Source organism: Brassica napus, chromosome C9 (genome assembly GCF_020379485.1).
Source record: "Brassica napus cultivar Da-Ae chromosome C9, Da-Ae, whole genome shotgun sequence".
NCBI lineage: Eukaryota > Viridiplantae > Streptophyta > Magnoliopsida > Brassicales > Brassicaceae > Brassica > Brassica napus.
The window spans coordinates 55,715,438-55,740,648 of record NC_063452.1 but is presented as its reverse complement, the minus strand read 5'-3'; the positions used below and the strand labels follow the sequence as shown (position 1 = coordinate 55,740,648).

The window sequence follows — 25,211 nt, the reverse complement described above, 5'->3', positions numbered from 1 at the left end:
GTTTTGTCCGTATCTGGAAAGATATTTACTGAAAATTGAAAATTGGTGCTTTGGATTTACTGTTACCATTAACCAAAACTAGTGTTAAAGAGTCTTTGTTTACTTTAACAAGGTTAGCCAATCTAAAGAATGATTACCATTTTATATGTGGTTCCTAGAGTGTGACTAGCATTAGGACAAGTCACACACATATCTTCTGAAATGAAACAAATTGTAACCAACTTCAATGATATTTAAATGATAATAACCATACACGATTTAAGTTGCATCTAAATATTGGCATATATAGCCGAGAAAGAAAAAGCTCTCAGCTGAATTGGATGTCACACTTTGATGAAGCTTTGGGGAGAGTCAGTAGATTAGCTCGCAAGAACTCAATCTGGTCGTCTTTGTCCGAGTTAACACCAACTTTAACAGTTTCAAGACATTCCAACTTACCTAAGAAATGCATCATCTGGTTCAGCTCTTCAAAAGAACCTCCATACTCTAAAATCTCTAGCACCTTCACTTGACATGTCCATAAACAACTTATTGTCTTCTCCTCCTCCAAAATCTTCCTCTGCTTCTTAGGGATGCAAGCACATGCATCTCCGCATCTATTTGTTATTCTGTGCACAAGACCCTGAAACCAGAGACCAATTTGTTATGTGTAATGATGGGCAACCCACACTAGAAACAAACAAACAAACAAAAAGAGAAAACTGATAATTACCTTGATGACTAAAGTGTGTAGATTTGGACAACTATTGAGCAGAAGTGGCATTACTTGCCAACCTTTTTCCTTGTCACTCTCGATCGATAAATTAAGGAGGTTGTTGAACATTGGCATGGATTCACAGCAGAAATGAAAAGCCTGGTATAATAAGCTAATCATCAACAAACCAAGATACAATAGAAAAACAGAAGATTAGAAAAAACTGACCTCAAGAGAATCAGGAGACAAGTGAAGGGTTGTAATATTGCGTATACCCGCAACTAGGTGTGAAACATCACCAATTATAGCTACCTTATGTTTATCATTAAAGGAATCATCATCATCATCAGCAGCAGCAGCAGCCTCATCATCATCCTCATCATCGTAATCATAATCATAAGTTGACTCCCATAACCTGAGATCCAGCCAGACTTGGACAAGCGAATCCAAATCATCAAACCAATGATTCTCGGATACATAACAAGAATAGTCCAGTTGCACAAGATTGGGTGCTCTCAAATAAGTTCCTTCGGGGTGATAACCTTTTGGAAGATTGACAAAAACCACAAGCCGCTTGATAGTTTCGCTTTCCACGTGCTCACCACAATATGACGGTTTCAAAGGATCAGCATCACTTATGAACAAGTCTTCCAGCACAGGGCAGCCATCTATGAGCCGACAATAGTCCGGATGATCAATGGCTGAAAATGATAACATAGAAAGTGATTTGAGCGCTGGAAGAAAAACACGCTCAAGGACGTGAATAAGATGGTTACCGGATAGTGTGAGCGTAACCAATGTCTTGCACGTAAACAACTCTTGCATTATATGAATACCACAACAAGTGTCAGCGTGCAAGTGTAGTTCCAATAAACCCCGCTCCATAGCAGTCCAAATGCAACGGTCCAAACAAAGTTTCACATGATCATGCGTACACGCTGCTGCGTGACAGCGACTGCCATATACATGTCCGCGAGACAGAGATAATTTTTTGATGATAGGAGAATTGTTTAACAGAGCAGAAGTCTTGTCCACGAAATCTAAGAAGCGATGTGCTGCACCACATGATGCGACTCCTTCCTTGGTGGGATACATAAACATCGAATCATCAAAACAAAGGCTGTCTACAAGACACAGCAGATTCTTCCACCTCTTGGACAGGATCGATGTAGAAGCAGCCTCTTTTGTCGGAACCAAAGACAGGATTTTGCCAAGAAGCTCATCTGGCAAACTACTTATCAAATCTCTAGAAAACGTTTTCATACTAACCTATCCGTACCTTCAAAATCGAAAGACTCAAAAGACGAAGCCAGAGGGAGACGAGGAAGAACCAAAAAGCTTAAGAACCAAAAAGCTTATTCTTTTACGATGGGATCTGAGAGCAAGAGAGAGAGAGAGCCCTAACCTTCTTCTTCTTCTTTTTTATATAAAGTAGGGATTAACCTGGCTAAGCCCGGGATTTTTATTTATTTATTTATATAATATATATTTATATAACTGTTAAGATGCATGTCATAATTAAAATTTATTTTTAAATTTTAACACGTTAAATTAACATATTTTTTACTATTTAAATATTTTTTGTAATTTTGTTGGCTATCTAGTTATCATATTTAGCAAAACTATCTGTTGAATGTTGGAATAAATGTTTTAGATATTTAATTAAACTGCAAAGTATTTTCAGATCGACCACATGCTCAACAATCGATTGATCCGTAAAAAGATGGTCGATCTCTTTGGCCAAGTAAGTACAATTTTAGCAAAAATATCTTTGATTTTCAAATATTAAGTATATAACTATTCTTTTGAATATTTTTTTTTGAATTGTATTTTTTGATTAAATTATTGTATTATAATGTTTATGTAAATATTTTTTGTGATGTTTGAATTTGTGTTGTTAGTATACTTAACCTAGATGATATTGATGTTTAGCAATTTTTTTTTTCTGGAAATAGAAAATAATGATATATCAAAACGTATCTAATACTTGTTAAATGATAGTATAATGTAAATTACATACATTATTTGAAAATAACCATTTGTTGTTTTTTTTTTTTTAATCAAAAATTATTTTTATTTAAAAACATTATTCATATATAATATAATAGTTTAAGTTTGGAAGATTTATCTATATGTATAAATTATGTATATTTTTAAAAAAATAATTTAAGATATTATATATTGAGTAACTGAATAAAAGCTGAATTTCTTATCTTGAAAATGAAATATTTATATTTTTGTCTTCATGTTATACTCACCAATCCAGCATTGATATTTATAACTCAGTATGTTTTAAAAAAAAATTAGTTTTAAGTAATAAACGAATTTAATAAATTAAATTCATCACCTATAATGTTCTGTAAACTATATTTGAAAACTCTCTAAAATAATATTTTAAGCATAATATTACTATTATTTAATTTAAGTTATTTTAAGTATAATATATGTTAAACCAACTTAAATTATATTTACTATACGACCATCCTAAACCGGTTAATAAACCAAAAACAATACTAAACCAACATGAACCAATACCTGATTCGGCGAAGAAAGAAGTGTTCGGGATAAACGCTTGAATGGTTATTAAATGTAATGTTTTGATCATGAAAGAGATAGTATGAATATTAACAATAAAATTATGGATTAGATTAATTTAAATTTGTAAGAATACCTTTGAGTCTATGAAAAGCAATTCAATTCTCATGAATAAGTTTGGCTTTTGAAAGTTGCGGATTTCCCAACAATGAATCCACCTAACAAAAAGTTCGTTGTTATAAAAAATCTCCTTCAAGGTCATTAAAGGTTTTTGGGACGGCAAGATTTTATAGGGACATTCTTGATGTAAAACTATACATTTTTATTTTTTTGTTTAATGTGGTATTTCCATTTTTATATAATTTACTACCATTTCAAGATAGATGTACATTTTAAGATAGATGTTTAGATCTTAATGTATTTTTTCTATTTTTTAAAATGTTTATTTATATTTCTTATATTTTTATTTACTTAATATCTATATTTTATATTTTAAAATAGATATTTAAATCTTAATGTACTTTTTCCATTTTTTTAATTTGTGTATTTACTTATATTATATATTTTACATTTTAAGATAGATGTTTAATGCTTAATGAACTTTTTCCATTTTTTTAAAAAAACTGGGTATTTACTTATTATTATATATATATAATGTATATATTATATATTTACATTATTTACTTATTATATATTTTCCTGTATATGTATTTCCATTTCTTGTACTTTTTATTTACTTAATATCTCTATTTTACATTTTAAGATAGATGTTTAAATCTTAATGTACATTTTCCATTTTCATTAAATTGTATATTTCCATTTGTTATACTTTCTATTTACGTAATATCTATATTTGAAATTTTTGGATATACTTTTAAATCTTAATGTAATTTTCCATTTTTAATTGCGTATTTACTTATATTATATATTTACTTATTATTTATTTTTCTTTATATTGTGTATTTATATTTCTTATACTTTCTATTTACTAATAATTTTATATTTTAAGATAGATTTACATTTTAAGATAGATGTTTAAATATTAATGTAGTTTTTCCATTTTTTTAAATTGTGTATTTCTTTTTCTTATACTTTCTATTTGCGTAATATCTATATTTTACATTTTAAGATAGATGTTTAAATATTAATATACTTTTTCCATTGTTTTTAAGATGTTTATTTCTTTTTCTTATACTTTCTATTTACTTAATACCTATATTTTACATTTTAAGATAGATGTTTAATATTTAATGTACTCTTTTAATATTTTAAAAATTGTGCATTTACTTATTATTGTATATATAATTCATATATTTATATATTTATAATATTTACTTATTATTTATTTTTTTTATATATTGAGTATTTCTCTTTCTTATACTTTATATTTAGTTAATATCTATATCTTATATTTTAAGATAGATGTTTAAATCTTAATGTTTTTTTTTTTCATTTTTAATGTAAAACGACAATGTTTAATAGAAGAAACTTGGACAAATAGTCAAATAGTTATATTTATGTATTTTTTTTTTTATAAAATGGTAAAGTTACATTATGGAGATAAGCCGTTTTTAGTGAAAAATGGTAATCTTACATATGTTTAATGTAGTTTTTCCATTTTTTTATGTTGTATGTTTACATATTATTGTTATTTTTAAATGTAAAACGGTAATCTTACATATGTTTAATGTAATATTTCTATTTTTTATGTTGTATGTTTACATATTATTTATTATTTTTGAAATTATATATAATGTTTTTTTTTACAAAATAGTAATGTTACATTATGGAGATAAACCATCTTTTTTAGTGAAAAACGGTAATCTTACATATGTTTAATGTTGTTTTTCCATTTTTTTGTTGTATGTTTACATATTATTTTTTTAAAAATAAATGGTAATATTACATATGTTTAATTTAGTATTTCCATTTTTTATGTTGCATGATTACGTATATTTATTATTTTCGAAATTATATATAATATTTTGTTTTTTTTTATAAAACGATAATGTTACATTATGGAGATAAGCCGTCCTTTTTTTAAAGTGAAAAATGGTAATTTTACATATGTTAAATGTAGTTTTTCCATTTTTATGCTGTATGTTTACATATTATTTATAATTTTCGAAAATTAGTAATATTAAAATGTAAAACTATATTTTATGCCACGTGTCATCTTTCGGGAGAAATTTTTTTTGCTGATGTGGACGCTCTATGGAACCTCAAAAGGTCCCTTTTATTAGTAGGGACTAGGAGTTAATCTGCGCTACGCGCGAGACTATTTTGATTTTCAAATGTTAATTATATAGTTTTTTTTTACATTGTATTACGAAGAACAACCAAATTCTGAATTGTATGTTTGTGTGAATATATATTTCCTTAGGAAAAAACTGAAAACTATACATTTTTCAGATAGATGTTTAATATAGTTTTTCATTTCTTATATTGTATACTTACTTATTATTTAGTTTTTCTTATATTGTAGGACATCTCTCTCAAAATATTTTTTAAGTTTTTGTCACAAAAATAACATTGAATAAGTAAAATAACAAAAATAGCCACTTTTTATTTTGAAAATTTTAATTTTAATTTTTTTTTAATTTGAAATCCTATCCTCAAAACCCCACCTTTAACTTTAAACCCTAAATCTAGATTAGTTTATCCTACGGTATAAAAGTATTTTTACTCTTTAATAAAACTTCATTTGGTCATTTTTCTTATTGAGGCTATTTTGTGACAAAAACTTAAACTGACCATCTTAAGGAATTTCTCTGTATTGTATATTTATTTATTCTAATTTTTTTGCTTTTATATCAAATGGTAAAATTACAATAGATATTTAATGTAATATTTCTATGTCTTATATTGTATATTTGCTTATTATTTATTTAACTATACATTTTCCATTTAACTATACATTTTGAGATACATTGTTAATTTTTTTATATTGTATATTTACTTACTATTTATCTTTTATTATTTCGTATATTTACTTTTTCTAAATTTCTTGCTTTTATATCAATGATAATATTATGATATATATTTAATGTAATATTTTTATTTTTTATATACTATATTTACTAATTATTTATTTTTTCTTATATTTTTACTTATTATAATATGTAAATTTTGTATCCCTTATATTGCATATTTACTTACTATTTATTTCTTCATATATTGTATATATTTACTTGTAAAAGTATTTGTAAATAATAAAAATGTAAAAAAATACATTTTCAGATAGATGTTTGATGTTAGTTTTTATTTCTTATATTGTATATTTACTTATTATTTATTTTTTCTTATATTGTATATTTACTTTTTTTTATTCTAATGTTATGATAGATGCTTAATGTAATATTTTTATTTCTTATACTTAATTATTTTTGTCAAAATAAATATACTTAATTATTATTTATTTTACTATACATTTTTCAGATTGATTTTTAATTTAGTTTTTTCAGTTATAATATTATATATTTACTTATTGTGTATTTTTCCTTATATTGTATATTTATTAATTCTAATATTACGATATATGTTTAATATAATATTTTTATTTGTTAAATTGTATATTTACTTATTATTCCTTTTACTAAACATTTTTTCAGAGAGATGTTTAATTTAGTATTTTAATTTTTTAATTGTATTTTACCTATTGTTTATTTTTTTTATATTGTATATTTTTTTTTTAATTTTCTTCCTTTTATTCCAAATAATAGTATTATGATAGAGGTTTAATGTAATATTTATATTTCTTATATTGTACGTTTCTTTTACATATATTGTATGCTTGTTTTACTTATATTGTATATTTACTTATAAAATATTTGGAAATAATAAAAATGTAAAACTATACATTTTTCAGATAGATGTTTAATATAGTGTTTCTATTTCTTATATTGTATATTTACTTATCTAATTGTTTTTCTTTTATATTAAATTGTAATATTACGATAGATGTTTAAAGTAATATTTCTATTTCTTATATTATATATTTACTTATTATTTATTTTATAATATATTTTTCAAATAGATGTTTAATGTATTTTTTGTATTTCTTATATTATATATTTACTTATTATTTTTTTATGTTTTATATTTACTTATTGTAATATTATAATAAATGTTTAGTGTAATATTTTTATATTGTATATTCACTTATTATTTATTTAACTATACGTTTTCATATATATGTTTAATTTACTTTTTTCATTTTATATATTATATATTTACTTATTCTAATTTTCTTGCTTTTATATCAAATGATAATATTATGATATATGTTTAATGTAATATTTCTATTTATTATATTGTATATTTACTTATTATTTATTTTTCCTTATATTGTATATTTAATTATTATTGTTTAATGTAATGTTTCTATTTCTTATATTGTTTATTTACTTATTATTTATTTTTTCTTATATTGTATATTTAATTATTATTGTTTAATGTAATGTTTCTATTTCTTATATTATTTATTTACTTATTATTTATTTTCTATTTTTTAAATAATAATGCGTCGTCCCATGGGAGAAGTTTTTTTCGCTGATGTGAACCCTATAAGGAACCTCTAAATGTCTCTTTTATTAGTATCTATTTCTACTAATGTATATTTACTTAATGTGTATTTTTTCTTATATTGCATATTTACTTATTCTAATATTATGATAGATGTTTAATAAAATATTTCTCTTTTTTAAAATTGTATATTTACTTATTATTTATTTTTCTACACAATTTCTTTCACACAAATGTTTAATTTAGTTTTTAATTTCTTAATTGTATTTTACCTATTGTTTATTTTTTGTTATATCGTATATTTACTTATTTTAATTTTCTTGCTTCTATATCAAATGATAATATTATGATAGAAGTTTGAAGTAATATTTATATTTCTTATATTGTATGCTTGTTTGAATTATATTTTATATTTACTTATAAAATATCTGGAAATAATAAAAATGTAAAACTATACATTTTTTAGATAGATGTTTAATGTACTTTTTTCATTTCTTATATTGTATATTTACTTTTTTTATTGTATATTTACTTATCTAAATGTTTTGTTTTTATATCAAATTGTAATATTACGATAGATGTTTGATGTAATATTTCTATTACTTATATTGTATATTTACTTATCTAACTTTTTATTGTAATATACTTTTCAGATAGATGTTTAATCACTACAAGAAAACATATTTATTACAAGGGTCATATTCCTTGTCAATTCGTTGTAATAGAAGGGTTACAACGAATTAACAAGGAATAGCGTTTCGTTGTAAAACGCCCGTTGTAATGCAAGATTCGTCGCAACTTCCATGTAACATTTACGACGAAATAAATTCGTTGTAAAAGCGAAAGAGAGTATTTCGTCGTAGTTTCGTCGTAGTTTCGTAGTTACGCTTCATCGTAAAAGACTCATATTGTTTTCTTGTAAAGTCGTCTTTAAGTACTTGTACAATTTACGACGAATTTACAAGTCTTTTAATGTAAAGTCCTTGTAATATTTACGAGGAATTTACAAGTATTTCCTAGTAAATTTCCCGTAAAGATTACGAGGATTTTACAAGGAAGTACTTGTAAAATCTTCGTAATCTTTGCGATAAATTTACATCTCATTGTCATATTATTATATTATTATGAAATATTCAAAATCAAAATATATAATTTATAAAAGAAAATATTGAAAATTAAAATATTTTTTTTAAAAAAATATATAAATGTCATAAAATAATATTCAAATTAATAATAGAAAACAAAAAAATTGAAAAATAAAAAGCTATGGGAGAACGCCGTCGAAGTAGTTGTTGGAGGTGTTTCTTCCTGGAGAGTCTCGTACTTCATCTATGGGTTCCGTCTCGAAGAGTAGGATGAAGTCGTCCTTGTGGCTTCATTGATGAAGCTTATTCATACCGTCAGTTCCATCTTTTTAGGAGCCACCTTGAAAAAAGAAACATATTAATATAATTAATTACATAAAATTATAAGAAAATAAAATATATTTAATTTTTTTTTAAAAATATCTAATCAGTCTTTTAAATGCCTCAACCTAATATTTGAATATAGTTTTGTTACCTAAAATTACCACCTAAACTAACCACCTAATCTAATTAACTAAACTAATTATCTAAACTAACCACCTAAACTAACCACCTAAACCTAAATTAATATTAAAAACAACATACATTTGAGAGAAGGAGAGGAGTGGTTTGAGATGAATGAAGGAGGCATTCCTCATTCATGTTTCGAGTTTATATAAGAAAACAACATTCCTCGTAAAGTCATCGTAATTTTATGAGGAATCTACCAGGCCCGCGTTTTTAGTGTTACGAGGAATCTACCAGGTACGCGCGTTTTTAGTGTTACGAGGAATCTACAAGGAATATTTACGACGAATTTACAAGGAAAATTTTACGACGACTTTACAAGGAAAGCTTTTCAATGAAATTACAAGGAAAGCATTACAACGAATTTACAAGGACACATGTATTACGAGGAATCTACCAGACCCGTGTGTTTTCTATTACGACGAATTTACTAGGACTATATCTGAAACCCCGAAAATCAAATTCCTAAACCCCAAAATCACTTATCTATTTACACCATACCCTTTTACCACATCATCCCCTTTTACCACATCATCCCCTTTATCATATTTTTTTCTTAAACCCTAAACTCCAATTGAATCCTTAAAACGCAAGTTATAAGTACTATAATCAAACAACCACTTGATAGCAAATAATCAAATTATTCTGTAATCTCTAAACCGAGGGTATGAAATGAAGTTAACTTGCTTGGCTTGAGAATGCTTACAACAAAATCAGTTTGGTAAAACAGCTTAAACACGTTTTCACCAAAAATAATGGTAACATGTTTCGTGAAAAAAATCCTTGTAAAGTTACAACGAATTCACAAGGAAAGCATTACAACGAATTTACAAAGAAAGAATTACAACGAATTTACAAGAACACATGTTTACGACAAATCTACCAGGCCTGCGTTTTTAGAGTTACAACGAATTAGCAAGGGAGCATTGCAACGAATTTACAAGAAAATCTTTACAACGAATTTACAAGGAAATGATTACAACGAATTTACAATGACACGTGTATTACAAGGAATATACCAGGCCCATGTTTTCCATTACGACGAATTTACTACGACTATATCTGAATCCCTGAAAATCAAATCCCTAACCCCCAAAGTCTCTTACCTATAACCTCATATCCCTTTTACCCCATTCCCCCCATTCTCCCATTTATCCTATTTTCTCTTAAACCCTAAACTCCAATTAAATCCTTAAAAGCCAACAAATAATTATTATAACCAAACAATATAAACTTGCATTAAGTCTTAAACTGATTTATATATTTTTTAAAAATATTTAAAACATATATTACATCATTCTGAATCATTCGAGTTTTCAACAATATCAGTACAATGATTATCATCGCTTGCATCGAACTCTTCTTCACTTTCTTCATCCGTCATATCGTCGAAAAGATCTTCATATTGACGGTTATCCACATCAATTAGAAGGATGTCATCAGTTTGTTGTTCAGATACTTCCACTTCAGTGATACACACTTCTTCTTGCAAAAGTGATTCTTCTCTAGCAACTATTCGTTCACGAGGTGTAACTTTGATAGCAGCTAATCAAGTTATTCCAAAATCTCTAAACTGAGGATATCAGTTTGGTAAAGCATGCTTAAAACACGTTTTCACAAAAATTAATGGTAACATGTTTCGTCGTAAGAGCTTTGTAAAGTTACAAGGACTTTACAACGAATTTTCTCTTTACTCTTAAAATCGACGTAAATTTACATGTAAATTACCACGAAACATTTTCCTTGTAACTTTACGACGAAATTCAGTTTTGTCGTAAAATCGTAGTAATTTTCTCGTAAATTTACGAGGAATATATTTCCTCGTAATTTTTCCTCGTTATAGGCATGTTTTCTTGTAGTGAATGTATTTTTTTGTATTTTTTATATTGTATATTTACTTATTCTTTATTTTTCTTATGTTTTGTATTTACATATTGTAATATTATAATTAATGTTTAATGTAATATTTTTATATTATATATTTAGTTATTATTTATTCTACTATACATTTTTCATATATATGTTTAATTTAGTTTTTTATTTCTTAATTGTATATTTACTTATAATTTATTTTCCTTATATTGTATATTTACTTATTAGTTTAATGCAATTTTTCTGTTTATTTATTTACATATTATTTATTTTTATTTATATTGCAAATTAACTTATTATTTATTTTATATTTTTTAAATAATAATGCCACGTGTCATCTTTCGGGAGAATTTTTTTCGCTGATGTGGACGCTCTATGGATCCTCAAAAGGTTCCTTTTATTAGTTTTTTCCGATATATTTTAATTTAGTTTTTTCCATTTTTATATTGTATATTTACTTACTGTTTATCTTTTCGTATTTTTTATATTTGTTTATTCTAAATTTCTTGCTTTTATATCACTGATAATATTACGATATATATCTAATGTAATATTTTTATTTCTTATATACTATATTTACTTATTATTTATTTTTTCTTATATTTTATATTTATTTATTCTAATATTACGATAAATATTTAATATAATATTTCTATTTCTTATATTGTGTATTTAGTTATTATTTATTCTACTATACATTTTTCATATATATGTTTAATTTAGTTTTTTATTTCTTAATTGTATATTTACTTATAATTTATTTTCCTTATATTGTATATTTACTTATTAGTTTAATGCAATATTTCTGTTTATTTATTTACATATTATTTATTTTTCCTTATTGCAAATTTACTTATTATTTATTTTATATTTTTTAAATAATAATGTCACGTGTCATCTTTCGGGAGAATTTTTTCGCTGATGTGGACGCTCTATGGAGCCTCAAAAGTTTCCTTTTATTAGTATAGATTTACTTATTATTTATTTAACTATACTTTTTTCAGATATATGTTTAATTTAGTTTTTTTCATTTTTTATATTTAACTAGTTTGTTTTTCATACATAATTTACCCCTATTTTCTTTGTTAACAAAAAAACAATTACGAAAACAACATTACTGAATTTTCAGAATATTTACGATTTTGTCATCTACAGACTTATTTTGTATATGTTTTATGTAGTCACAGACTTAAATATATTCTTCTTTAGCCACAAATTTATTTAAAAACTATAGACTTAATAAAATTTCTACAGACTTGTTACAACAAATCTGTTACGTTTGGCCACAAATTTATTAAATATTGACATATTTAATTTATTTGGCTATAGATTTACTTAATTTGAACAGATTTACGTAGGATTTGATAGATTTATTTGTTCTATAGCCACAAATTTATTTGTTTTTGACAGATTTAATTTTGATTTGATTGATTTATTTTTCTTTAGCCACAAAGTTACTTAGTTTTGATAGACTTAGTTAGGATTTGATAGATTTATTTATCTTTTACCACAAATTTATTAGAATTTGACAGATTTAGTTAAAATTTGATAGATTTATTTATTATTTGACCATAGATTTGTTACAGTACTGGATATTTGGTAAAAATAAATTGTTATTTGGTGTTGACAAAGGAAGAGGAGTAAAGCTATAGCCATAGACGACAAAACAAGTTATGATGATTTTGTTCATATGGTGATCAAAGAGTACAAGGTTAATGAGCAGATTTACGATTTGAAATTGAGCTACATGTTTCCGAAGAAGGTTTTGTTGAAGTTACCCCAAAACACACCGCCTGTAGATAGTAAAAAGCAGAGGCAATTTACGATTTGAAATTGAGCTACATCTTTTTTGGAGAGTTAATCCAAAAATTGAGGATCACCGATTTGCGTGGATATTATGGTATATTTGGAAAGGTCGAAACAACAAAGTTTTTAGCAATTTGGATGTTGATCCAAGAGATACGCTTAAACTACCGGGATTAAGAATCAACACTTTGGGCGCAGGCACATGTAACAAATAATCAGAGGGTTGCAAATCAAGTACATGAAAGAATTGTACCAACAATACCAAGAAAATGATGTTTCATAGATTGCTCATGGAAAGATAAGGAACAATTCTCAGGACAAGGCTGGTACATCACTTTAGCGGGTTTTGATGTATTGCTAGCGGCACGGAATGTCCGGGCAAGTCTTTCACTTCTTCATTCGGAGGTAGAAGCGCTAATATGGGCAATGGAATGCATGAGGAATTTACGGTAATTTCAGGTCACATTTGTGACATATTGTTCTCAATTGATAAAGATGGTTTCGGAACCAGAAGAATGGCCAGCGTTTGACAATTATCAGGAAGACATTAAACTGCTGAAAGTAAGCTTTCTAAACTCAGAGATCGTTCATGTACCTCAGACAGAAAATCAAAAGGCGGATAGCTTAGCACGCAGTGCTAGGAAACAACCGTCTTTCGTCGTTCACATGGACAGAGTTACCGGTTTGGTTTACAGAGTCAGCATGAGTTTGTTGATGATTGATGTAAAAAAAAGACATAAAAATATTAGTATAAAAATAAATAATAAGAAATATTATTATGATATTTTATTTTTATTCTAATATTATAATAGATTTATAATTTAATATTATGTAATCTTTTAATATTATTGTTAGTAATATTAATCATATGGAAATGTTATATACTATAATAAGTAAATATAAAATATAAGAAAAAATAAATAATAAGTAAATATAGTATATAAGAAATAAAATATTATATTAAATATATATCGTAATATTATGATTGATATAAAAGCAAGAAATTTATAATAAATTACTATACAAAATAAGAGAAGATAAACAGTAAGTAAATATACAATATAAAAAATATAAAAACTAAATTAAACATTTATCTGAATTAAACATTTATTAAAGAGCTAAAATACATCTATGCTAATAAGGTTAAATAAACTAGACTTAGGGTTTAGAGTTATGGGGTGGAGTTTTGTGGATATGATTTCAAAGTTTGAAAAATAAAAAATAAAATATCTAAATTTTCAAAATAAAATGAGTTATTTTGGTCATTTCCTTATTGATGACTATTTTTGACAAAAACTTAAAAACGACTATTTGAAAGAGTTGCCCTACAAATTAAGAAAATTTAAATAATAAGTAAATATATAATATAAAAAAAAGAAAACTATATGAAACATCTATATGAAAAATATATAGTTTTCTGTTTTTTCTAAAGAAATTACTATTCACACAAACATACAATTTATAATTTTGTTGTTGTTCAGAATACAACGTCCAAATGAATAACTATATAGTTAACATTTAAAAATAAAAATAGCTCCGCGCGTAGCGCGGATTAACTCCTAGTCCTTACTAATAAAAGGGACCTTTTGAGGCTCCATAGAACGTTCACATCAGCAAAAAAACTTCTTCCGAAAGATGACACGTGGCATAAAATATTGTTTTACATTTTAATATTACTAATTTTCGAAAATTATAAATAATATGTAAACATACAACATAAAAAATGGAAAAACTACATTAAACATATGTAAAATTACTATTTTTCACTTAAAAAAAGACGGCTTATCTCCATAATGTAACATTACCGTTTTATAAAAAAAAAACAAAAAACATTATATATAATTTTGAAAATAATAAATATATGTAAACATACAACATAAAAAATGGAAACACTACATTAAATATATGTAAGATTACCATTTTACATTTTTATTTTTAAAAAATAATATGTAAACATAGAACATAAAAAATGGAAAAACTACATTAAACATATGTAAGATTACCATTTTTCACTAAAAAAAAGACGGCTTATCTCCATAATGTAACATTACTATTTTGTAAAAAAAAAACATTATATATAATTTCGAAAATAATAAATAATATGTAAACATACAACATAAAAAATGGAAATACTACATTAAACATATGTAAGATTACCATTTTACATTTAAAAATAACAAAAAATATGTAAACATACAACATAAAAAAAATGGAAAAACTACATTAAACATATGTAAGATTACAATTTTTCACTAAAAAAATGGCTTATCTCCATAATGTAACACTACCATTTTATAAAAAAAGAAAAAAAAACATAAATATAACTATTTGACTATTTTCCAAGTTCTTCTATTAAACATTGCCGTTTTACATTAAAAATGAAAAAAAACATTAAGATTTAAACATCTATCTTAAAATATAAAATATAAATATTAACTAAATATAAAATATAAGAAAAAGAAATACTCAATATATAGAAAAATAAATAATAAATAAATATTATAAATATAGAAATATATGAATTATATATACAATAATAAGTAAATGCACAATTTTTAAAATATGGAAGTAGTACATTAAATATTAAACATCATGTAAATCTATCTTAAAATATAAAATTATTAGTAAATAGAAAGTATAAGAAATAGAAATACACAATATAAAGAAAAATAAATAATAAGTAAATATATAATATAAGTAAATACGCAATTTAAAAATGGAAAATTACTTTAAGATTTAAAAATATATCTTAAAATTTAAAATATTGATATTACGTAAATAGAAAGTATAACAAATAGAAATATACAATTTAAAGAAAATTGAAAATGTGCATTAAGATTTAAATATCTATCTTAAATTGTAAAATCGAAATATTAAGTAAATAAAAAGTACAATACATGGAAATATATATACAGGAAAATAAATAATAAGTAAATAATGTAAATATATAATATATGAATTATAGATATAATAATAAGTAAATACACAATTTTTTTTAAAAAAAAATGGAAAAAGTTCATTAAGCATTAAACATCTATCTTAAAATGTAAAAAATATAATATAAGTAAATACACAATTTAAAAAAAAAGGAAAAAGTACATTAAGATTTAAATATCTATTTTAAAATATAAAATATAAACATCTATATTAAAATGTAAAATTTAGATATTACGCAAATAGAAAGTATAAGAAAAGGAGATACACAATTTAAAAAAATGGAAAAGTACATTAGTATTTAAACATCTATCTTAAAATGTAAATCTATCTTAAAATATAAAATTATTAGTAAATAGAAAGTATAAGAAATAGAAATACACAATATAAAGAAAAATAAGTAATAAGTAAATATATAATATAAGTAAATACGCAATTTAAAAATGGAAAATTACATTAAGATTTAAAAATATATCTTAAAATTTAAAATATTGATATTACGTAAATAGAAAGTATAACAAATAGAAATATACAATTTAAAGAAAATGGAAAATGTACATTAAGATTTAAACATCTATCTTAAATTGTAAAATAGAAATATTAAGTAAATAAAAAATACAATAAATGGAAATATATATACAGGAAAATAAATAATAAGTAAATAATGTAAATATATAATATATGAATTATATATATAATAATAAGTAAATACACAATTTTTTTTAGAAAATGGAAAAAGTTCATTAAGCATTAAACATCTATCTTAAAATGTAAAATATATAATATAAATAAATACACAATTTAAAAAAAAAAAAAAGTACGTTAAGATTTAAATATCTATTTTAAAATATAAAATATAAATATAGATATTACGTAAATAAAAAATATAAGAAATGGAAATAAACATTTTTAAAAATGGAAAAAATACATTAAGATTTAAACATCTATCTTAAAATGTATATCTATGTTAAAATGGTAGTAAATTATATAAAAAAGGAAATACCACATTAAGCAAAAAAAAAATGTATAGTTTTACATAAAGAAAGTCCCTATAAAATTCATTATTCCATCAACATCAACCTCACACTATTAAGGAAAACTTCAAAGCACTCGAGCAAAAAAATGGTTCCACCATCAACTCTTGCCGTCCCAAAATCCTTTAATGACCTTGAATGAGATTTTTTATAACAACGAATTTTTTGTTAGGTGGATTCATTGTTGGGAAACCCGCAACTTCCAAAAGCCAAACTTATTCATGGGAATTGAACTGTTTTTCATAGACTCAAAGGTATTCTTACAAATTTAAATTAATCTAATCCATAATTTTATTGTTAATATTCATATTACTCTTTCATGATCAAACCATTACAGTTAATAACCATTCAAGCGTTTATCCCGAAACACTTCTTTCCTCGCCGAATCAGGTATTGGTTCATGTTGGTTTAGTATTGTTTTTTTGTTTATTAACCGGTTTAGGATGGTCCTATTGTAAATATAATTTAAGTTGATTTAGCATATATTATGCTTAAAATAACTTAAATTAAATAATATTAATATTATGATTAAAATATAATTTTAGAAAATTTTCAAATATAGTTTACAGAACATTATAGGTGATGAAATTAATTTATTAAATTCGTTTATTACTTAAAACTAAGTTTTTTTAAAAAAAACATACTGAGTTATAAATATCAATGCTGGACTGGTGAGTATAACATGAAGACAAAAATATAAATATTTAATTTTCAAGATAAAAAATTCAGCTTTTATTCAGTTACTCAATATATAATAGAGAAAAAGACAAAAATAGCACTAAATCAAGTTTATGTTCCCAAACTAGCGCTCAAGGTCAAAAGTCACAAAAATAGCACTTAATGTTTTATCAAAAGTCACAAACTTAGGGTTTAGAGTTAAAGGGTGGGGTTTAGGATTTAGGGTTTAGGGTTTAGGGTTTAGAGTTTAGGGTTTAAGGTTTAGATTTTAGGGTTTAGGGTTTAGATTTTAGGGTTTAGGGTTTAGAGTTTAGAGTTTAGGGTTTAGGGTTTATGGTTTAGGGTTTATGGTTTAGGGTTTAGGGTTTAGAGTTTAGGGTTTAGGGTTTAGGGTTTAGGGTTTAGGGTTTAGGGTTTAGAGTTTAGAAATGAGGTTTTGGGGATAAGATTTCAAATTTTGAAAAAGAAAAAAAATTAAAATTTTCAAAGGATAAACTTAGAAAGGTGCTATTTTGGTCATTTTAGTTTTTGAGTGCTATTTTTGTGATATAAACTTAGAAATGTGCTATTTTGGAGATTTGCCCTATATAATATCTTAAATTATTTTTTAAAAAATGTACATAATTTATATATATAGATTAATCTTCCAAACTTAAACTATTATATTATATATGAATAATGTTTTTAAATACAAATAATTTCTGATTAAAAAAAAAAACAAAGAATGGTTATTTTCAAATAATGGATGTAATTTACGTTATACTATCATTTAACAAGTATTAGATACGTTTTGATATATCATTATTTTCTATTTCCAGAAAAAATAAATTGTTAAACATCAATATCATCTAGGTTAAGTATACTAACAGAACAAATTCAAACATCACAAAAAATATTTACATAAACATTATAATACAATAATTTAATCAAAAAATACAATTCAAAAAAAAATATTCAAAAGAATAGTTATATACTTAATATTTGAAAATCAAAGATATTTTTGCTAAAATTGTACTTACCTGGCCAAGGAGATCGATCATCTTTTTATGGATCGATCGATTGTTGAGCATGTGGTCGATCCGAAAATACTTTGCAGTTTAATTAAATATCTAAAACATTTATTCCAACACCCAACAGATAGTTTTGCTAAATATGATAACTAGATAGCCAACAAAATTACAAAAAAATATTTAAATAGTAAAAAATATGTTAATTTAACGTGTTAAAATTTAAAAATAAATTTTAATTATGACATGCATCTAACATTTATACAAACATATATCATAACCTAAATATAAATAATTTAACAACTTATTATTTACTTATAATTTTAATAATAAGTAAATACACAATTTAAAAAAAACTGGAAAAAGTTCATTAAGCATTAAACATCTATCTTAAAATGTAATATATATAATATAAGTAAATACACAATTTAAAAAAATGGAAAAAGTACATTAAGATTTAAATATATATTTTAAAATATAAAATATAGATATTACGTAAATAAAAAATATAACAAATGGAAATAAACATTTTAAAAAATGGAAAAAATACATTAGGATTTAAACATCTAACTTAAAATGTACATCTATCTTAAAATAGTAGTAAATTATATAAAAATAGAAATACCACATTAAACAAAAAAAAATATATATATATAGTTTTACATCAAGAAAGTCCCTATAAAATTCATTATTCCATTTACATCAACCTCACACTATCAAGGAAAACTTCAAAGCACTCGTGCAAAAAAATGGTTCCACCATCGACTCTTGCCGTCCCAAAAACCATTAATGAACTTGAAGGATATTTTTTGTAACAATGAAGTTTTTGTTAGGTGGATTCATTGTTGGGAAACCCGCAACATCCAAAAGCCAAACTTATTCATGGGAATTGAATTGATTTTCCTAGACTCAAAGGTATTCTTACAAATTTAAATTAATCTAATCCATAATTTTATTGTTAATATTCATTACTAACTCTTTCATGATCAAACCATTACAGTTAATAACCATTCAAGCGTTTATCCTGAAACATTTCTTTCCTCGCCGAATCAGGTATTGGTTCATGTTGGTTTAGTATTGTTTTTGGTTTATTAACCGGTTTAGGATGGTCTTATTGTAAATATAATTTAAGTTAGTTTAGCATATATTATGTTTAAAATAAGTTAAATTAAATAATACTAATATTATGCTTAAAATATAATTTTAGATTGTTTTCAAATATAGTTTACAGAACATTATATGTGATGAATTTAATTTATTAAATTCGTTTATTACTTAAAACTAAGTTTTTTAAAAACATACTGAATTATAAATATCAATGCTGGATTGGTGAGTATATCATGAAGACAAAAATATAAATATTTCATTTTCAAGAAAAGAAATTCAGCTTTTATTCAGTTACTCAATATATAATATCTTAAATTATTTTTTAAAAAATATACATAATTTATATATATAGATTAATCTTCCAAACTTAAACTATTATATTATATATGAATAATGTTTTTAAATAAAAATAATTTCGGATTTAAAAAAAATAAAAAAAACAAATGGTTATTTTCAAATAATGGATGTAATTTACATTATACTATCATTTAACAAGTATTAGATACGTTTTGATATACAATTATATTCTATTTCCAAAAAAAAAAATTGTTAAACATCAATATCATCTAGGTTAAGTATACTAACATCACAAATTCAAACATCACAAAAAATATCTACATAAACATTATAATACAATAATTTAATCAAAAAATACAATTCAAAAAAAAATATTCAAAAGAATAGTTATATACTTAATATTTGAAAATCAAAGATATTTTTGCTAAAATTGTACTTACCTGGCCAAGGAGATCGACCATCTTTTTACGGATCGATCGATTGTTTAGCATGTGGTCGCTCTGAAAATACTCTGCAGATTAATTAAATATCTAAAACATTTATTCCAACACTCAAAAGATAGTTTTGCTAAATAAGATAACTAGATAGCCAACAAAATTACAAAAAAATATTTAAATAGTAAAAAATATGTTAATTTAACGTGTTAAAATTTAAAAATAAATTTTAATTATGACATGCATCTTAAAATTTATATAAATATATATCATAACCTAAATATAAATAATTTAACAACTTAAATTAGAAAATAATAAAAATCCCGGGCGTAGCCCGGGTTAATCCCTAGTCTATATTATAATAGTTGAGTTTTGACTCACTCCTCAGCGCGCTACGTCAGCTTTTTGTGGACCCAACTTTTAAAAAGTATGAAAAAGTGTCAAGCCCATGGCTTGAACCCGGGTTATTGAGATATAAACACCAACATTTATACCACTAAGCTAAATGATACTTTGTACATTGATGGCCGAACCTAATATATACTTATGAAGGTCGGAAGCTCTTGCTTCTTCGGCTTGCTCTGAGGGTCGGGCCTACAAGTGTATTATGGATTTCATTTTTAAATGGGATTCATCACGTTATATGAAAAAAAACTCAAGTTTGCAACAATTTTAATTTTTTTTCATATTGTAAATTGTTGTCGTTTAACATGAGTTTGAGTTCTTTTCATCATTGTCTTAAACAAGTCTGAGTTACAGAGTTGCGCCGTGTGTCTGTTCGTAATCTATTTTTTCACCGGTGAACTCTTCATGTCCCCATCTTAAATCGCTTGATCATAAATGTTCCTGATTTGTAGCCCCTTTGTAAACCCTATATATATATGATTCTCATCTTTGATGAACCCAATATGCATCTCCAAAAAACTCATTGATTCTTCTTAGCTTTAACCATCTTCTAGAAAATGTTTCTCTCTGCCTCTCCAGTTCCTCAAACCGGCGTCCCAGCGTCCGTCACTCAACCTTCGAGTCTCTCCGTCTTGGTCGTAGTAGTCAAAGCATAGCCTTTGGCTTCCTCCGCTTCTGGGATTCCCTGAACTTCAAGAAAGACAGAGAGTTTGTGGGAATCACGTTTCTCTTCCTTGATGAAAAGGTAAGTTAATCTTCGATCTATCACACTTATTTAACATAATTGTTTTAATTGATTTCCTGATTCTTTGTTGAATAATATTATTTGCAGATTCTGTGATTCATGGGTTTACTCCCGTCGGACGTGCTAATCATTACATGTCATCTTTGAAAGTAGATTCCATTGTGAAAATTGATCGTTTTGAGGTTATTAGGTGTTCAAGCATGTACAAGATAACTGATCATCCATTTCTCATTCGTTTCATCTCACTAACCATTATTGATGAAGTCATCACGGGTGCTCCTGAGATCAATCTCCAGTCAAGATTAGACTGTTTGACAATCTCCAAGTGATTGCGAACACAAACCTAAAAGTCCCACGTATATTATCATATTGTATCTGGGTTTATATTATGCTTAGATATCATAACTGATATTTAAACTCGCAGATGTAGTTGGGAAAATCTGTTCTGTCCAGGGCTCTTACCTCACCAAAGAAACAATCTGAATCGTTATCCGTCTCCTCATCGGTCCGTAAGAAACAATCAACACATAATTCTCTTTATATTACTATCTATATTGTGCTAACATCAATAATCAAAAATATTTCCTACCCAAGATTTGTGGTCGTCTATTTACTTCTCTTACTTATCAATTTAATTTTACACAAATCTTTATTTTACAGCTTTAAAAGAAACCACAATAACCCAAACAATCAAAACACCAAAAACTAGAATCCCCAAAAAGACGAATCATTAATGATCACATCCCTTTTTGTCTAATCTTACAAATAAACTTCAAAACAAATATATCAAACCAATCAACTCAACTAAAACTCAACGACACATACATTGAGCCAGCTAAACAAATACAAACTACACGGCTATCCATTTAACAATTTACAAACTTACTTTCGCAGTTGCTTACGAAGAAGAAGAAGACGACAACCAAGATCAGTGAAATTACCTAAACAAAAAAACAGAAGACGACAACCAAGATCAGTGAAATTACCTAAACAAAAAAAAGCAGACTAAGTTACAAACTCTGATAAATACAACTAACAATGATTTTTGTTTACATATTACCCATCAAATAAAAGAGAAACAAACACATCCACACTAAGAGATACAAGAGACAATACCAACAGACACAAAGGCGGCAACAACATCTCCACATGCTCACTCCTCTTGTCTTATGAAAATATATTACATGATCAATGTCAACAGATCAATGCTATTGTCTTCTTATGAGAAATACATATATTCGTTTAAAACCCATTAAGGCCCAAATACTAATTGCCACTCATTTTATAATTATTTCTACAAGTCTTCATGTATTTGTTTTAAAGGTCCGGTAAAAACATCAAGTTTAAAAATAAAAAAAAACATATAACCAACATAATAAGAATAAAAAAATTATTACTTAATACACACAACGTACACAACTAAACTGGAGAAAAAAATATCCATAAACAAAAAGTACTCTCAACAACCATAATATAATTTATGTATTCTCAACAATACAAGTAACAAATTAAAAGATAAACAAACAATAAGTCTCAGTGACACAACAAGCAACACCACAAACTATCTCAATCACATTACTAACACAGTTTAGTCCTTCAAGAGTGGAGAACAGTGCATACACAGTTCATCATCACAACTCTAACCATATAACAATAAAAAACTAGAAAAACAGTGATTAACCCAAAACGCAAAGTTCACAGCTACAATAACGCTAAAAAATATTGAGATGAAACAAGAATTCTGTCCACAACTCCGCGCTTGCACGGGGGCAATGTCCCTAGTCTATATATATATATATATATATATATCTTATTATATAAAGAAGAGTTAACTCTCTTCTGGTGAGGACACGTCAGCATCCACGTCAGTAAGTCGATGGCCCTGAGAGCGACACGTGTCCAAGTTTCTGAATTGTTTTTTTGTTTGGCGAAACAATTGATTTTGAGCTTGGGCAATTTAGTCACTTGGACTGCAACATAAATATTTGGTGCCCAACATTTTTTGTCTTTGTTTTCAACACTGTGACTAATCATTTCTAGGGTTCCAGCCGTTTTTGAACCGATAATGGAGCCTCAATTACGTTACGGAGGAAAACTATGTCCGGCCAATCCCCGTTCTAAGTTGTCATTGTGTCGAATCGACTAGATTTCTTCCCTCTTGCATTGGAAAATTAGCAACTTTACGGAACTCACCCGGATTCAGTATGTGTCATTAAAGTTATTCTTAAGTTCATCTCTCCCACTCCCTACACGAATCTCATTCAATGCTCTCAACTTGCTTCCAGTCGGTGAATCTATAGATATAAATAGGTTAGACTTGATTCACTAAACCTCATCATTTCATTTGTCACAATTATATTTACTCTAAAAACTTTGACAGGAAAACTCTCCTTGCTTATGAGCTCTCGCCTATGAGAGGAAGACAATCATCTGAAACAAGTGCGGCACGATAGAAGGAGGAAAGCGGCGGCGATGGCGGAGAGGAAGAGGGTGAAGGCAGTGGAGGATAAAGGAAGCGATGATGGTGAAAAGGATAGAAGAGAGTATTAATGGAGAGTGGGCGGAGGTTTCTGCATAAAGTAGGACCTTTCATTATACTCTTTTGTGATCTTTGTTTTAATTTTTTATAAAATGTAAATATTTCATATATGATTTCTTGAATCTGAAATAAATATTCATAGTTATCGCTATTGTGATCTGAAATAAATAGGTTCTAGATTCGTTCGGATAAATATCAGTGGTAGAGTGTATAGCCCAATTGATCAGAGACATTTCTCTACGGCCTATAAAATCTACTAAATTAATAATGAGCTCACTTATTAAATTAGCCGACTTATCTAGAATTCGTCCGTAACAAATTTTGGGGCTTACTGATCTTTACCATCTAGCTAGCAGTTTACGTATTTAAAAAATATTAGATCTCGATCCGTGCAATCGCGTAGATTTTTGTTTTCATTTATTTTTATATATACATTTTATTTTCATTTCTAAATTGGTATATATTATAATATATATGTGTCTATCAATTTTAAAACATAATAAGTTTAAGGTATGTTTTTTTCATTGAATAAATTGTTTCAAACTCTCACATGTATTTGTATCTTCTTTTATATATATATATTTTCGGATTATTATTTTATTATTAAAATCGTAATTATATACATAAAGATTAGTAAAATATTGTTTTATTGTCATTTGTCATATTCAAAGATATTGTAACATTTCACAAATTTAGAAAGTTTTTTAAAAAAATAAACTTTTCGTTTCACAGATTTATATTATCGAGTTAATAATTAAACATTTAGTTTTTATTTAATTTTTAAAATAAACTATATAGTTTTTTAAAAAAAATCATTGGTTTAAGGTAGTAAAGATTAATCATTGTTAGATAATATGATTTTTCTTATTTAAAAAAAAATCTTTATAATTTTAAAAGTTAACATCGACAAATGTTTATATCTATTTAATTTATATTATTTATAAATCCAACGAGTCATCTATTGTTTAAATTCAATTATTGATATCCTAATAAAATTTCTGGTAGGCC

At 25.5% G+C, this 25,211-nt stretch overlaps 1 protein-coding gene across 2 annotated transcripts; it reads right to left on the bottom strand.

Moving 5' to 3' along the window:
• Positions 1-211: 211 nt before the first annotated feature.
• On the bottom strand, positions 212-2,124 carry LOC125593071 (F-box/LRR-repeat protein At1g48400-like). Of its 2 annotated transcripts, XM_048769046.1 has the most exons (4): positions 1,471-2,117; positions 923-1,395; positions 713-853; positions 212-622 (listed from the first exon to the last, which is right to left on the bottom strand). In XM_048769046.1, exons 1-4 carry the CDS (start codon positions 1,955-1,957, stop codon positions 308-310), a joined length of 1,416 nt encoding a protein of 471 aa, XP_048625003.1. In that variant the 5' UTR covers positions 1,958-2,117; the 3' UTR covers positions 212-307. The 2 variants fall into 2 exon arrangements, with proteins under 2 accessions (XP_048625003.1, XP_048625002.1); XM_048769045.1 differs by having other exon boundaries at positions 923-2,124.
• Positions 2,125-25,211: the final 23,087 nt, after the last annotated feature.